We start from the raw sequence: 16,726 nt of genomic DNA on the forward strand, positions 1-16,726 counted from the left end.
CCTTGGGGATTCCCAGTCCCTTCAAAAACTTTTTGGGCGAGGATATCTGCTAGCTGCTGCTGAGCAGAAGATAGGTAACCATCGTAGATTTTAGTGTTTACGAATTCAATATAAACCGTTGTACACCGCCGGTTAAAAATAATTATAGGAATATATTCTACGCACTGATATTATATCTAACAATGATATTAAATATGTAATGTCTTCTATTTTTGGAATTAATTAGTTAGCTAGATATAATATTATGATGAGTCGATGTTATTAAATGTTTATATTTGGTACAATACTTGAGATGTGTATAACAGGCTAATAGTAATGTATTAATCTGTAAATACGCCCAGGAGCTGAGCACGCATAGCTATCTGCCGTGGGCTGGAATAGTTTTCGCACTGAAAAAAGATTATATTGATAAAATAAATTAATCTATCGATTTTATAATATAAATTAATTTGTTTATTGATTCGTTCTAAGATAGTCATACAAGTTTGTTAACATAATTTATATATAAGTTCATCAAATTGAAGTTGAAGGAGAATATTGCAAACGAACAGCTAACTCATAAAAAAATAATAAGCGCCATCTATGATTTAACGTTGGTGTCTTTGTAAGCCTTCACTAACAAATTTGTTGTGGTACGCCATCTTGTGGCATTTATTAGAACTATACTTAACTTTTGTCGCAAGAGATTTTGTTTTAGTTCCAATTTAATCTAATAGGTGGCACTTATAGCAACAATTGTTTAAGTAATTGCTCAAATTAAATTTTCTGTACTTTATGCGTTTATTCTATTTTTTATGCATTTACTTTACCTATTTATTTGACTTATGATTTCATTTTAGATAAAGTTTTTACATTTGGAACAAAAACATTGGTCATTGAAGCATCAAGCGTAACTATAGGTAAACATATTTAATCGACTTCTCTAGGGAAAAGATTCTCAGTTTGGATGCATAAGGTTTTTGTATGTATGTTCGGGCATAACTTCGTCATATATAGAGGGGCTCAACATAAGTCATCGGATGTATTATAAAAAAAAAAGATATCAATAGCGCAAAATCAAAGAAAAAGAATGTCTGCAGGTTATAAATATTGTAAATACCTACTTAGGAACGTAATGCTAAACTCCACTGGAAAATAAACGATTTGCATTCTATGAATTGGTCACATTTTACTATACAGGTACTTGGACCGGCCGGCATTGTACAAAGACTTTAAAAAGAATCATATAACACTGGATTTTGTATATATTGAAAATTATTCGTCCAATTATAACTCTTACCACTATATGTAAAAGGTTATATAAGATTTAAAAAAAACATGGTAAATATCCCGTTTTAAATACTGTTAGTAATTATTTATATTTCCGATTACTAGGTATGTGTCGGCCCATGAGAACTCATACTCGAACGCAGAATCAACCGTTATTATGACCCACTAACAGCATCCTATCTCAGTGTTTACCGCAAGATCGCCACGCGCGAACGCTATAATGTTTTTCGAGAGTTTATTTTTAAACGTATCAATACTTGGTGCTATTGTTATTGCATTATTATTTGACTATGTCACCAAATTCTTCAGCTACTGGTACGTTCGACACGTTCCATACAAAACACCAATCCCACTGTTCGGAAGTGACTACCATCGAGTGCTAGGAATCCGGAACAGGTCTGAAGAAGTAAATAACTTATACTCAAGTCATGCTAAAGAAAAGTATGTTGGTTGCATCAAAAGTCGAATACCAGATTTGATTGTAAAAGACCCAAATTCAATAAAGAAGATTCTGTCGACGGATTTCTCGAATTTCCATTGCCGAGGCTATGGACTGGACGGATCTCAGGATGTTTGTATTCGAAACAATTTGTTTTACTCTGAAGGTGGAAAGTGGACTCTATTGCGTGGAAGAATGGAGCTATTATTGAACAACATGGATCTTGATATCCAAGACAGCTTACATGAATGTTTGTCAGGAACCAATGGAGATACAAACGTTCAACAATTATTGTCTGAAATATTGGATGTTGTGTTTAAAGATTTGCTTATCGATAATAAATTAGATGGATCCGTTGTAAGGAACACAAGGGAATTATTACAAAAGAGAACCTTGTTTGAGAAGCTTAAAAGCTATTTAAAAGACGTATTACCTTCAGTCTATGTGATGTTTGGATTAAACGTTTTATCGGAGCAATACTTCAGCAAATTTGCTCAGGTTCTTGAAGAATCGAAGTTAATGAAAGATATTAAAAAGTCAGAGACTATTTTCCAGGATGAAAATGATAATGAAAAAAAATTTAAACTATCTGAATACCATCTTATTACTTCATATTTAGCTGTATTTATTGGAGAAGGGTATATTCCTTGCCACCATGTCTTAACGGCATTGCTATATGAATTAGCAAAAAATCCAGAATTGCAGGAAAATGCAAGAAAGTGTTTAAACAATCGAACCGAAGGAGATTGTTTAAGTCATACCATTAAAGAGGTTTTGCGTCTCTATCCTCCTTACTCAGTAATTACCAGAAAATGTGTTAAGACATATCAGTTCTCTGATAAAGATCTTTCAATAGATAAAGGGATTACAATTACAATACCAGTTGAGTTATTACAAAGAGATGAAGCTTATTACAAAGATGCAAATAAATTTAATCCGAAACGCTTTGAATTAAACAATGGCTTGTCTGATAATAGTTACTTGCCCTTTGGCGCTGGTCCTAGAAAATGTGTTGGTAAGTAAAATATTTCTCTGACTATATAATATTATATATTTAATAATAAAATCGATTATTATTTAGTCTGTTATATGAAGAGAAATCATGAAAATATTTTATTCGAAAGAAGGTTGCTTAGAGACTAAGTACAATTTAAGTTTTTTTAAAAGTATATTTTTAAATTTCAGGACAGCAACTCGCGTTGCATATCATAGAGGCTGTTGTTACCGTCATTTTGAAGACATTCATCATAGAGCCGTGTGAAACACTTCCGGATCTAATAATCACAGATTATAATTTTAAAAGATTTATTGATACTAACGTTTCGTTGAAATTCAAACCAATTTCATAGACTGAAATATTTTTTAAGTATTTAAATGAATAATAATTATTTTTATATGATAGATAAGATATAAGAAGACGGTGTCAATGGGTTATAAGGGAATGTATTCAGAAATAAATATTTATTTTTATTTAAGTTACAATAACTTAATTTCTGTATACTTTTTAAATAAATTATGTAGACGATTTTTTATAAATTCATTTTATTAGCCCTCGTGAGAAAGTATAAAGCCTAGCAAAGAGTATGTAATCACTGGATGTCTAGCTAAGCAAACTATAAAGTCCACACCTAGATTGGCATGAACATATTAAAAAAAAAAATCATTATATTATATATATATATATATTACAGCAATAATAGTTAAAGTGACATTGATTTTTTAAGTCTTAACGCGGCACCATTTAGCGATGTGAAAGTAGCAGGTACGATCTTGAACCCTTGGGCTATTGTTGTATGTACCAAGTTGCACTATTGGTATTACCTTGGAAATGTTATTTGAATATTCTTATATTTAAATTAACTATGATTAAATACGGTTATTATTATTTTTTAAATATTTTTGTAATATTATATCGAGTGGGGCTTTAATTTAAATTTGGCTTTTGAAACAGTATGTTCCAAAATAATTAAGAACATTTTCATTTAAGAAGAAGGCTTGGCGTCACGACGAAGGTACTCCAGTGTGGGTCGTATTCACATGTGGCAGAATTTCAACCGACATACTTTGTCAAACACGAGACCATCTATAACGACTGAAGAGCATCAATTGAATTTCACATAATATATTAGTTTACCTCTTCCTTAGACGACTATTTTATGCACCATTTTATTTTATTGTATTAATATATCATAACAGTAAAGAGCGATTGTTACTTAAGTATGGGGTTACAAGTTGATAGCAGGTCTCAAGCTCTAGCGTTGATTTTCATCAGTTTAATTAGTAAAATATAAATATTACAGACCATACTGTTTATTTCTACAGATCATTCTTGCAATTTGTCAGTTCAGTTGAAAATGATAATTACACAAACTGAATTTCACGGTACGATAAATAGAAAATGTTATTTTTAGAGTTTCCTTAGAAATAAAAAAAACACCTTTCATGCTTACATACGAGTATATTTTGTTGTAAAGCTTGATAATGGGTTCTCTCTGTGATCCAAATATCGTAGGCTCACCATAATTTGTTTAAGGCAATCCCGGATCGAGATTGCGGGATAAGGAAGGCACGATATTGAGGATTTGTCGCCATGTTATCTCCTGATTCTTCGATGAATATATTTTAATGTATGTTTATTGATATGAATATCGATTTTGTGATCAGCCCGAAGCAGTTTTGTAAAAACCTTTATATATTTTTGTTACTGGGTTAAAATACAGTTTTTAAAAGTTGAACTTTTGACTATGACCGTCAAACTGTATTGAGGTGTACATAATACAATACTTAAATTATTTTGTAATTTATGTTTAACTAATATCCTAATCCAAGTATTTTATTTGTTTATAATTCATAGTAAGTTCTCAAATGTTCTCAAAACTTCAAATGAATAGGTTTTACTTGGTGGTAGAGCGTTGAGCAAACCTGTTTGGATAGGAACCAACCACTCATGAGATATTCTACTGCCAAACAGTAATATTTAGTATTAATGTGTTCTGGTTTAAAGGGTGAATGAATCAGCCAATGCCCGAGTTCCCAAAGTCGGCAGCGCAATGACGATGTAGGAATGGTTAAATTTCTTACGGCACCGTTGTCTATGTTCTAAGAACAGTGGTGACCACCTACCATTAGGTAATAAAAAATATTTTTTAAATATCCGTTTAAATTCTTAATTTGACATTTGTGTTCAAGATTAGTTTTTGAGAATATTACATTCACGATATATTCCCTTACCGCCGAGTAGTGATTATAAACAAATGTTAAATTCATGAAATCCCAGTGATGCTTGCGAGTATGAACCAGCAAACGTCGGTTAAGATTCACGTGTTCTTGAACCATCTTGGCCTTATGGTCGAATGAAAATGGTCGACCATTATCGGTCAATAACCTCTAAATTATTCAAGTTCTTACCTTCTTTATACAAATCACTTTCTATGCGCCGAATCTCTCTCCAGTAGTGTCAGTCATACGATGACTATGAGACTGAAGCAATAGAGAGTGCATATCGGTCAATAACCTCTAAATTATTCAAGTTCTTACCTTCTTTATACAAATCACTTTCTAATTTACAATAAAAAATAAAACTGTGCAGAAGCCGGTTTATCTCGGAAAAATTCTGAAATACATAGATTCGCTAAATACGCTACGGACATATCTGATCACAAGATCTTTGCTCAGTTAAGATTGTATTGTTGTTCCAGTTATTAGCATCTAAAGATACACATTTTACGATTGGGGTTGAAATCTCTGATAGGTAAATAAAATAATATATTGTCTATCATGGAATTGTTTAGAAATCGTAGTTTTACACTCCCGTACTTCAGAACGCACGACGGAGTTAGTTATGCGCCGAATCTCTCTCCAGTAGTGTCAGTCATACGATGACTATGAGACTGAAGCAATAGAGAGTGCAATTATGATTTGCTTCGTAGAAAGCTAGCTTTCATATTGACCGCGACCTAAATTATATAACGAAGAATAATAATAATTAGTAGAGGATTTATTAAAAACTCTTTCTGCGAAGATTTTCTTTCTAATGGCGTGTCCTTGAGCACTCAACGCGTGCGGGAAAAAACGAGTATTCTCTGATTTATTATTACTCTTTCCAAAGCCCACAACTTCCGCCACAGTATTCTGGAACCATGACGAATGATATGTCGAACAAAGTGTATGATACAGTTTTTTTTTCCTTTTATGCCACTCGAATTCATTGTTGACGAATCGTATAACTTCCCACGAAGTTACGCAAGGTTCTATTACTTATTTTAATCTCGTTTAGAATATTTTTTTTTATGGATTTTCGAAACACCATCGGCATATTCACAAATTATTGAGTTAATGTAGGAAACAAATTATTTTACAGTGTACCCCACTACCAGGCATCTACATAATACATTTTAAATAACAAAAAAACTTAAGTACAGTCCTACATTAATACATTTTTAAAATAAAAACAAAAATATGAACAGTAATATAGAATAACGTAATTACTACAAATTAAAAAGAAATAAAAACAAAAATTTAACTGGTACTTGCACTAATTAAGCAAAGAGGTTAACATTTTAGGTTTATAGACATATTATTCTCAAAAAGACGTCGTCGTAAGTCGCTTACATGAGAAAACACACATATGCTAATACAATATTCGCGTTCGTTTTAAATAATAATAAAAATAGCTATATTAATAGCTATAATTCAATTTAGTAAATATGATTGTATTGTCACCAACACTAAAGTAAAGTACCTACGGCAAAATTTCAGATCAATCGGTTAATGTTTTAAAATCTTTTGCAACATTTGACTTGAACAATCATTTAATCAAACGAAGATATTACGTAAGAACGTTATATGGCTTCTAAAATTCGCTTCTGTAAAATACGACTCCTAAGTGTGAAGAGAAAATGTAGCCTCATCAAAGAAGTTACGATGCTCAGGGTTGAAAGTGACAATATGAAAATTTAAATCGCGAATTCTATGCCCGAGGTCGTAAATTATACGTTACTCTGCGGGAAATTATGCTTCCGTCACACTAAATAATTCTGAGAGCGCGTGCAGCTAATAAAAATTTCAAGACGACGAATTGGCACGGTGGTACGCGGGCCTAATCAAATATTTTTATGATCGACGCCTTTTTACGAGCAGTCTGCTTGTTGAGAGGTAAGTGGTGTGTGACTTAAGTAACATACTGGCGAGTTAAAAGCAAAAAGAAAGAAAATTAAAATACGAAATGTTTTATTCGTAAATATTGCCTGGACCTAATAATTTGCTAAATCATTTTATGAACTTTCATTCTACAAACTAGCAAACATAAATGCGAGAACTATTCCGAACAAAAACTGAGACACTACTTTTAATCTATATTTAAGAATATATTGGTTATTGCTTAATTTTATATTGTGTGAGGTCGAAATTTCTATCAACAATTATATTAATTAATTTTATCATTCATTCTGTATATACTCTTAATTACGTAACTTAGGATTTATGACTAAAAGCCATATAATAATAAATATCAGTTGCTTCCTTCTATTCCATTAATTTAAAACCAATGCAATATTTTATATGCTACAAGAAAAAACCTGAGCCCCGTTGGTGGTGTTGGTTTGCCGCAACCATACAGATTGCGCTAAGCGCTAATGGCATCATTTATCGATACAATGAATTCTAATACAAAATAATACCCTTAGTCTTACGACGTCTCCTATAGGTTGAAATAAGGTAAGTAGTTCCAACAAAGAATTATTGTAAAATCCCATTGAAAATTTAATCAGAGTATCAATTGTACCATATCCTTTATGAAAGTATTATTCACTTTGACGACTCATTTGTATATATAATACAGAAAAGGACATAAAGGGTATGGCTATAAAGATATTATAATAAAATACTAACGTGACTTTATTAAATATAAGTTCCCTCACAATTTTAGAATAAACAAATTGTATGTTTACGTAAGACCCGTAGAGGTATTCCGTAAACAGAAACTCGAAACTCACCTCAACTCAGAATGTGATATGCCACATTGTCTCTAGTATAAATACATAGGATACCTGAATCAAAATGGCGTAACAACGTAAATCGGGCATCAACATTTCACGAGTGAGATACGCATTCCTGGCTATTGAGAATAAATAATGTACAAATTATAATTATCTAACTTTTCAACGATATCTAGAGTTAATTTATTTAACCACCAGCTTGTAAATGTATCACAACTGGTATCAGAAGGTTTGGAGTTATTTTCACCACGCTGTTCAAATGCGGTTTGTGGGTAATCAATCTCGAATTACATTTAAATAAGACACATGCAGGCTTTCTCACGGTGTTTTTCTTCACCAACGAGCTCGAGGTGAGTAATAAACACAAATTAAGGATATTGAATTTCATTGGTGCTTGTCTGGGTTTGAACCCGTATTGGTTAGGATGAATGCTTTCCACAGGGCCATAGTGGCTCGTCCATTTATTTATGCATTCGTAATTATACTTTGCTGCACAAAAGGCCGTCTTAACGCTTTCTCTGCCAGCCAATATTTATGAGAGATTACAAGAAATATTTATTAGGGGAGTTCCCGACTAATAAATTTAATTATAAAGACTTTACATCTTCAAGTAGCAAGCAACTAAGTATGTCAGTGACGAGAAATTCTTTTTGTACGTATCAAAAGCTTTTGTATAAATAAAAAAATATGAAAATACGGTGTAAATAAAATACGAAATCACAAATCGCACATTGTTTACTCACGATCCTGCATGTCTCACGGTTGTCACGTACACACACATGGGATTGTCCACATACTCCGTGGTCGAATTTCTATAACATTTAACTTTAACTTGTAGTCGTATATACTTTAGAGCACGAGAGAAATTGCTTGCTTTTGTTTTAATTATTCAATGAAAAAGGGTTTTACTTTGTAATCCTTAGCACGTGCCCGAAAAAACCTTATAAATAAAATGGATATTTATTTTAGATTAATACACTTCGACAACGTTGGAAAACATAAAAGATGGCATATAATATGAGTATTTTATTTATGGAGAAGGTTTTTTATACTACGCATGTTTTGTAGCTCATCCGCTACATCCCTTCCCGACAGTTTCTTTGACCGCTTTTTTTGAGGTCCGAGTTGTTTGTGTCTGAACCGGTAGTCATTTTTGGCCAACAATAATTTATTTTTGCTTGCTTCTATGTTGAATAAAGATTTATGACTTTGATTTTGACGCTGCAGCTCATCAATTTTTCTACCTTTAAACCTATCGCCATGATTATTGGTATATATCTTCAAGACAACGTCTACCAGGTTTTGCTAGTATGTTATAGGATTTTATTTTTAAGAATTTAATTAGTGGTAGGTAGTAGGTCTTTGTGCAAGTTCCTCGGAGTATTTACCGCCAACTCATCATATGTATATTCCACGGTCCACCGCTAAACAGCAATACTTAGTTTTTTTTTTGTGTTCCAGTTTGATTTTCAAAGATTGGTGGCGTATTGGCGATATAAGAAATAATTAAAACTTCTTACGGCACCAATGTCTATGGGCTGAGTTGATCACGTACCATCAAGAGGCCTATTTGCCAGTTGTCTATTTATGCTATAACAAGTAACTATCATTAGCCTATGGAATTTTTAGAATTCTAAAAAGAATATTTCAACATTTGATCAAAGAAAACAAGGCATTCTTTAATATGCAACAGCTCTATTAGTAAGGTTAGTTTTTATTTTTATTTGAAAAACATCTTATTACTGATAAATATAAATACAGATAAAACTTCCAGTCTCACAATATATGCAAATAAAAACGTATTGGAGGATATATAATAAAAGTAGGTACTCCTTGTTTACATTTGCGATCCTTCAGCTCTCGCAGGTGTCACGTAGATGCGAATCGTAATGTCAATATTACTTACGTTACCAAATCATCATGAGATGACCTAGTAAATAAAACTCATCAATCTTAATCAAAGATCACGAGTACAAATCCGGGTAGACCCACTGAGTTTCCATGTGATTAATTGTGCTTAATCTAAGGTCACCCTCAGATGGTAAATCAAAACATCGTGACGAAACCTAAATGAGCCGGATGATAACTTCTATATGTGTACCAATATGCGCTTAACCAGAATGAAATGTATATATTAAATCTAGACAATTTTTTTTTTCATGGGACAAAAGGTGGACTTAATGCCTGAAGGCATTCTCTGCCAGTCAACCTTTAGGTCAAACAGAAAACCATGAAGGAGGTAATTAATAATACACTTATATATAAAACTATTAAAAAAATATACATGCATATAGATCTAAATAATAAATATTGATCTATATTATCTATAATAAAAACATATAAATTACAAATAATAATAGGGCATAATAAGTCATGAGAAATAGGGGCTCTCTGACAATATATGCTCACGTAGTCGAGTCTTAAAAGTAAATTTAGAGATAGTTTTTCTTATATGGTCGGGCACTTTGTTCCATAATCGGACAGCTTGAGTGAAGTAGAAATTAGAGACGAAACCGGAAGTATTAGTAGGAACAGAAAGAAGGTAATAATCCTTGGGAAGTAGTTGACGATTGTGATTATCACACTGAAATTTGAATTTCCCTTTCAAATCAGGAGAGAGAGGATCAAAGAGAATAGAGAAAAGAGATGAAAGTAATCTGAAGTATTTACGTTGTCATAAATTTACTTTTTTTAAAAAACACTTGTACAGAAATTTATCACGACGAAAGAAATGTATAAGTACAATATACAATTTAGCTTAGTGACACAAATAAAACGTATAAAATCCGTTCTTACTTCACGCAAGACTAGCTCGTCTTTTTTGTCAATTGCCGCATGTATTTCACTGGTTATCGTTCCTGGATTGAAGCCAAACTAACGGCAAACATGTCCAATACTGCCACGAAGACATATAGGATCTTATAGGTGGGATTTCTGGTCTGCACCTTTAAAACATTCAGTTTAAAAATATATCTTGTGAAAATAAGAGGATTATGAAATGTACTACAGTGGATTATTAAATGATCCTAATTATTATTCAACGAACATTATTTGTATTTTTAAATTTAAAAAATAGATGAGAAGTGAATGGCGATTTTTAATTTCCGAGGATGGGTTTACACTTCCTTTCGTGGTCTGCCAAAAAGGTAAATTATAAAATTGCGATCTAAATCTGAATATCTATATATATATATTTTTTCTATAAACACAGCCTGGCAAACACCGATTTCATTCGCATAAGCTCAGTATTTTAGCGCTTACGGTAAAGATTTATGCGTCTAGTAAGCGTCTTCGACCAAGAATCTATTATACTGAGGTTCTTCCCGTACGGTAACTATTAGAGCTATACTGGACAATACGTTTTATGATGCATTTTATATGAGGTTTATATTCTACTTTATGAAATGCATAAATAAGGATTCGTCTACGCCAGTAAGTTTAAATAAAACAGTTATAGTATAGTTAGAATATAGTTAAATAGAATTATGTATTTTTTATTGTTTAATAATACTTAAACTAAGGAATATACACATAATTATAACGTTATAATTAATACATTATGAACGTCTTAAATATATAATGGAAATATTAAATTAAACCAGATTTACCAGTACTCAGTAGGTACCTTGTAAAATAATATAAGTATGCTTAAGTATCGGATTTTAGCATTTTATGACTTATTAGGTTTTATATAAATTGTTATTATTAAATGGGAAATAGAGCAGTTTTTTAAAAATTACCAGATTTTTTAGACTTTGACCACTTTACAAATCATTTTTATTGCTTTAGAATGAGAATGATTCGTTTGAAAGAGATATCGTCGAGCTCAATTTTTATTAAACGAAGTACTTTAGGAATCGGTTTTACTTTACTTACTAAAGTCACAAAGTGTACAATAAATAAAATATGATATGACCTCAAATTGAGCTATTCCAGACGTATATGCCGGTCAATTGGTCGCGCCGGACCTCGCCTTAATGTTGAGAACCGTCGTACACGTACATTCTATATGGCTTATTTATTTATTTATTTATTTATTTATTTATTTACTGAACACTTTATTTTAAATCATATAATATGTATATATCAAAAACAACAACCTTAGGAAGTGCAGGAAATATTTCGCGTAGGTGTGTATAAAAGAAGCCATTTCTAAATATCCATGTAAGAATACAAAAACGCGTATCATAAAGTTATGCAAAATTAAAGGCCAGATAAAATAAATTGTTCTGCAGTTCTAATCATAAGACTTGAATTCAAACCACGACGCAAAAATTTAGCACGGTTACCTACTTCATAAACTTGTTTGTTCGTTGTTTTGCTGTAGTTTATTCTATCTCGATTCGATGTGAGTGAAGCGGGCCGTTCGCTGGAGCGCGACATTTGACAATTGTTACTGCTTTTGAACGCTCTTTTAATTATATTTCGTTTATTTCCAAAACATTTAGTAATTTATTTGAATATTCTGTTGCAAAATTTAATTAGGTTAGAGAAACAATTCAAACAATATTGCTACTTCATTCATTCAGTCAATATTATTGTACAAGCAGCAAAAACAGCAATTGAATTGAAACTCTAAGTGTCTCAATTTGAGAGGAATAAATAAATAAAGGAAAAGTAATAATTATACGAATTAAGAAATATAGAACCGCGATGCCCACGTGGACTGTTTACGACATTATTAACAGAAGAACTGCTTAAGTATAATTTGTTTCATGAAGTTAATTATTTTTTTTAATTAAATTATTAATATCATACTTAACTTGTTGGGGATCTGTATCTGATAGATAATATCTGCCACCCGTTTATTGAAAGATCAACCCTTATTGAAACAACGTTAACCTACATTTTTCGAGCAACTAGAAAGGCTATTCAGTGTGTACCTGTATATATTTTTAAAAATATATGTAAGTACATAGTACATAAAAATATATATATGTATGCGGACGGGCCACCTTATGGTAAGAAGTGACCACCAGCCATAGAAAATAGCGCTGAAAAAATATAAAACAGTCCTAACATCGCCAATCCACCACACTTGGGACCTAAGATTTTATGTCCCATATAGTTACCCTTACTTACTCATCCTTCAAATCGGAACATAACTATACTAAGTATTGCTCTTTCGCGGTAGAATATCTGATGAGTAGATGTTACCTACCCAGATGAGCTTACTCAATGGTCTACCACCAATATAACTTTGTATGACTTGCTTGAAATAGAAAATTTTCAATATTAAATACATTATACTTTCAAGAATGTATGAAACCGTTATGAGAAATTCAGAAATCATTTTATCATGACATTTGGTTTTTGGGCGAACTTTGCAAGAAAAGCCAGAATTAGTGGTTAATAAATGTTATAATGTTTTATACTCTGTTTAAACGAAACATCACATCTTGAAGTTAACAAGTGAACAACTGCCTGATTTTACAACTTATTTACTACATTTTTTAAGTAAAATATGAATGCCGATACGACTTGGGAACCTTTAAGAAAAGAGTGTACTCATTTCTTAAAGCGGCCTTTAAGAAATGAGTATGCTCTTTTCGCAACGCACCTGCAAGCCCCCCGTTGTTGCAGAAGTTCATGGGCGGTGGTAGTCGTTTTTCATCAGGTGAGCCTCCTAACCGTTTGCCAGCTATTCCATAAAAAAAATACTGTAATAAATAATCCTAAAATGTATTCTATTATAAAATACAATATCGATCTTTTAGCTAAGAGAGCAATCTATTTATAGAATATAATCCTCGAGTCACAGCCTAACTACTAAAATTATCACTAAATCAGTTCACAAGCAACACATGTACAAATAAAAAAAAAAAACAGGCGAATTAATATCCTCTTTCTTTTTTAAAGTTGGCTAAAAATGTTAGTCATTGCCAGTTCGTAAGCGATAAAGGTAAGTGGCTGGAACTGCATTATCGTTAACTGTTTCCCTGATATTTGTTCGTATTGGTGTTCCTCTAGCCAGTATTAGCTTTCGTATTCCCGTAACTGTCATCTGTTTCGTTCTAAAGAAAGTATTCAATTATTTTCACATCTTACATTATTAGTTTCCAAAAGGGATAAATATTTTGTTTGTCAACATCGTGTTACATATATTATATAACTGTATGAACTGTTTTATTATTGTTTTAATTATTTAAGTATTAAGTATTATCATGGTGGAAAAGAGTAACTACTGAGTTTCTTGTCGGCTCTTCTCAGTAGAACCTACTTTCCGAACCGATGTTAGCTTAACCTTTAATTCAATACTGTTACATGATTATTCAAAAGTGTTTTTATGAGTCTACTTGGATAAATAAATAATCTTTTGATTTGATTTGATATCCATATATGAGTTTCGATCAAATGGTAGTTAAAGGTTTTTTTAGGTTATGTTTGATTTACTTCTTATAAAAATGAAAAAAACATTCTTATTGTTGGCTACAAAGATATAAGAGGTTATTATTATGTACGTTTGACACTTTTGTTTTTTTATAACGTATGTACAACTCTAGCGTGCATATCTTTTTAAAAATCGAACATAATTAGTATCGAATCATAAATCATTACTGAAAAACCATTTATCGGTTGAGATAGCTGTTACGTATCGCTGTACCGTAGCTTAGGGAATCCGAATACAAATTGGTATAGTTATAAAACTGTACTGCATGCACATTGTTGTCTCGGGCGTACTTTTAGTACAGTTTAAACTTTATTGATTGTTGTTAGAATTATACCGTGTATCGTTGACTAACTTAATCCTTGTTTAATAGAACTCGTATTGTCGGAATTTGTTTTTATTGTCTGTCGAGGGATTCTGTTTGAAGAAACTCTAAATTCACCGCAGAATACGAGTGTGAATTATCAGGATTTGATTTACAACATTGATACAAACAATAATTTTATTTTTTTAGGCTACAAGTATCAAATTGAGTACATTAATTATAATTTTTTTTGGCTACAAGTATCAAAATGACGTATCACGGCAAGTCGTTTGTCAACATTTCACGGATGGGATACGAAGTTAATTCTTACAGAATCGCACTGCTGATCATGAAATATTACGATTTGTTAATCTGTCTCGATAACTGTAAATTATTTGATTGAAAAGTATAATTTTGTGAAACTATAATAAATATGTTAGTATGTGAGTGTTCAATACGATATAAGGCTTCGTGTAGATAGCCCCGTGACCGAACCAACGCTGGACCGCAATATTGCGTAGGTATATCAAAATCGCATCCTCACAAGCATACAGACCGCAAATAACAATAATTCACGGTGCAGTAAACGAAAATTTAAAGTTCTTGTTGAATAGCTAAGATATTACGAAAACAAATACATATAATATTTACATTACATTACATTAGCAGCCTGTAAATTTCTCACTGCTGGACTAAGGCCTCCTCTCCCTTTGAGGAGAAGGTTAGCAGCATATTCCACCACGCTGCTTCAATGCGGGTTGGTGGAATACACATGTGGCAGAATTTCGTAGAAATTAGACACATGCAGGTTTCCTCACGATGTTTTCCTTCTCCACCGAGCTCGAGATGAATTATAAACACAAATTAAGCACATGAAAATTCAGCGGTGCCTGCCTGGGTTTGAACCCGAAATCATCGGTTAAGATGCACGCATTCTAACCACTGGACCGTGTCGGCTCGATATATAATATAATATATATAATTCAAAAGAGCATATTGAAATAATGCCTCGTATATAGCTCATAACACTTACCGTCTTTTATTAGATAAAAACATACAATACGACATACAGCGCCATACACGACTAGGACGCGGCTATTTTTATATTATAAATATAAACCTGCGGCACGGCACCGGTGTGTCTGCGGCACTATGTACACGAAGCCTTATTATATCTTGAATAACAGTTTGTATTTTTATTTCGAAAATTAGATTAAATTTTTATTTAAATATGTTTTATAAAGTCGTGGTTTATAATTTTAAATAATTATTTTGTGATACAATCATATTTATTAAATCTAGATGATACAGTTATTATATGGCAAAATGCTTTATTTTATGCATAAAATTAAATGCTCAGTGCTATTTAAGCCGCGTTAAAAGTTTCTGCTCTGCCCACTAAATTTAAAGTATGATATTATATATATTATATCTTTCACTCTTCCTCAAGAGATGGACTATCATTTGTCAAAGAAATATTCAAATCCGTTTTCAATTCAATTGCGTTTTTATTGAATATGTTAATCACGATGGAGGATATATGTCGAAAGTGTCTGTAACTGTGTCAAGCATAGTACGAAAACAACTAAAAAGATATAGTTAGATATAGTTGCGGATTTTAATGCAATCAAGCAAAACTACACACGAATTATCAATAGTAGTATAAACGTTTTAAAATTACATGTAAATATACGACAGGTGGGCGGAGGCCTCATCTTGTGCTGCAATGCGGGTCGCTATGTTTGGCAGGATTTCATCCAACTTTTATGTATATTCCTTTACGACTTCCTTCACCGCCGAGCATGAGATGAATCTTAAACAAAAAATATATTTTTGTTTTATATTTATATTATGATATATTGATGAAAACTCAGTGAACCTTGCCTGGATTTTAACCCGCAATCATCGATCAACATTATATTTTAGGAGAGTCAGCTCATTATTAGTAGTGAATTAAATAGACGTCTTAGAATGTGATACGAGCGTATTAATAGAAGTGTATTATTTTTAATGAATAAACGTATCCGAGCAATACAAGGATAGATCACTTGTACTTTTACAAGGTACACAGTACGTCGTTGTTCAGTTTTGCGGCGAATACACGAAACATCCCGAAGCAACTCTGTAAGTTCAACGATCCGGTCTTAACTGCTGTTCACTAACTTTTGGTGATGTACAAACTAGCACAACTATCTACATTAATAACGAGTAAACTGTTCATCGCGGAACAAGGATATTGAGTGTTGCGTGATATCTTTTACAATACCAATGACCCTTTCATTGGTATCGTAAAAGATAATTATTAAGTATTATTTTTTTATTTTAAAATA

The 16,726-nt window shown here is 32.1% G+C and overlaps 1 protein-coding gene across 1 annotated transcript; it reads left to right on the forward strand.

Annotated features, from left to right (window-relative positions):
* Positions 1-1,439: 1,439 nt before the first annotated feature.
* Positions 1,440-3,144, forward strand: LOC113391657 (cytochrome P450 6B1-like). The gene is made up of 2 exons (XM_026627696.2): positions 1,440-2,723; positions 2,894-3,144. Exons 1-2 carry the CDS (start codon positions 1,490-1,492, stop codon positions 3,055-3,057), a joined length of 1,398 nt encoding a protein of 465 aa, XP_026483481.2. The 5' UTR covers positions 1,440-1,489; the 3' UTR covers positions 3,058-3,144.
* The last annotated feature ends 13,582 nt before the right edge of the window (positions 3,145-16,726 follow it).

This window comes from Vanessa tameamea, chromosome 10 (assembly GCF_037043105.1).
Source record: "Vanessa tameamea isolate UH-Manoa-2023 chromosome 10, ilVanTame1 primary haplotype, whole genome shotgun sequence".
NCBI classification, from domain to species: Eukaryota; Metazoa; Arthropoda; class Insecta; order Lepidoptera; family Nymphalidae; genus Vanessa; species Vanessa tameamea.

Coding starts and splice junctions, on each gene's coding strand:
- LOC113391657 (XM_026627696.2), top strand. CDS start 1,490: ATGTTTTTCGAGAGTTTATTTTTAAACGTATCAATACTTGGTGCTATT. Junction 2,724..2,893: donor TGGTCCTAGAAAATGTGTTG/GTAAGTAAAATA, acceptor TTTAAATTTCAG/GACAGCAACTCGCGTTGCAT.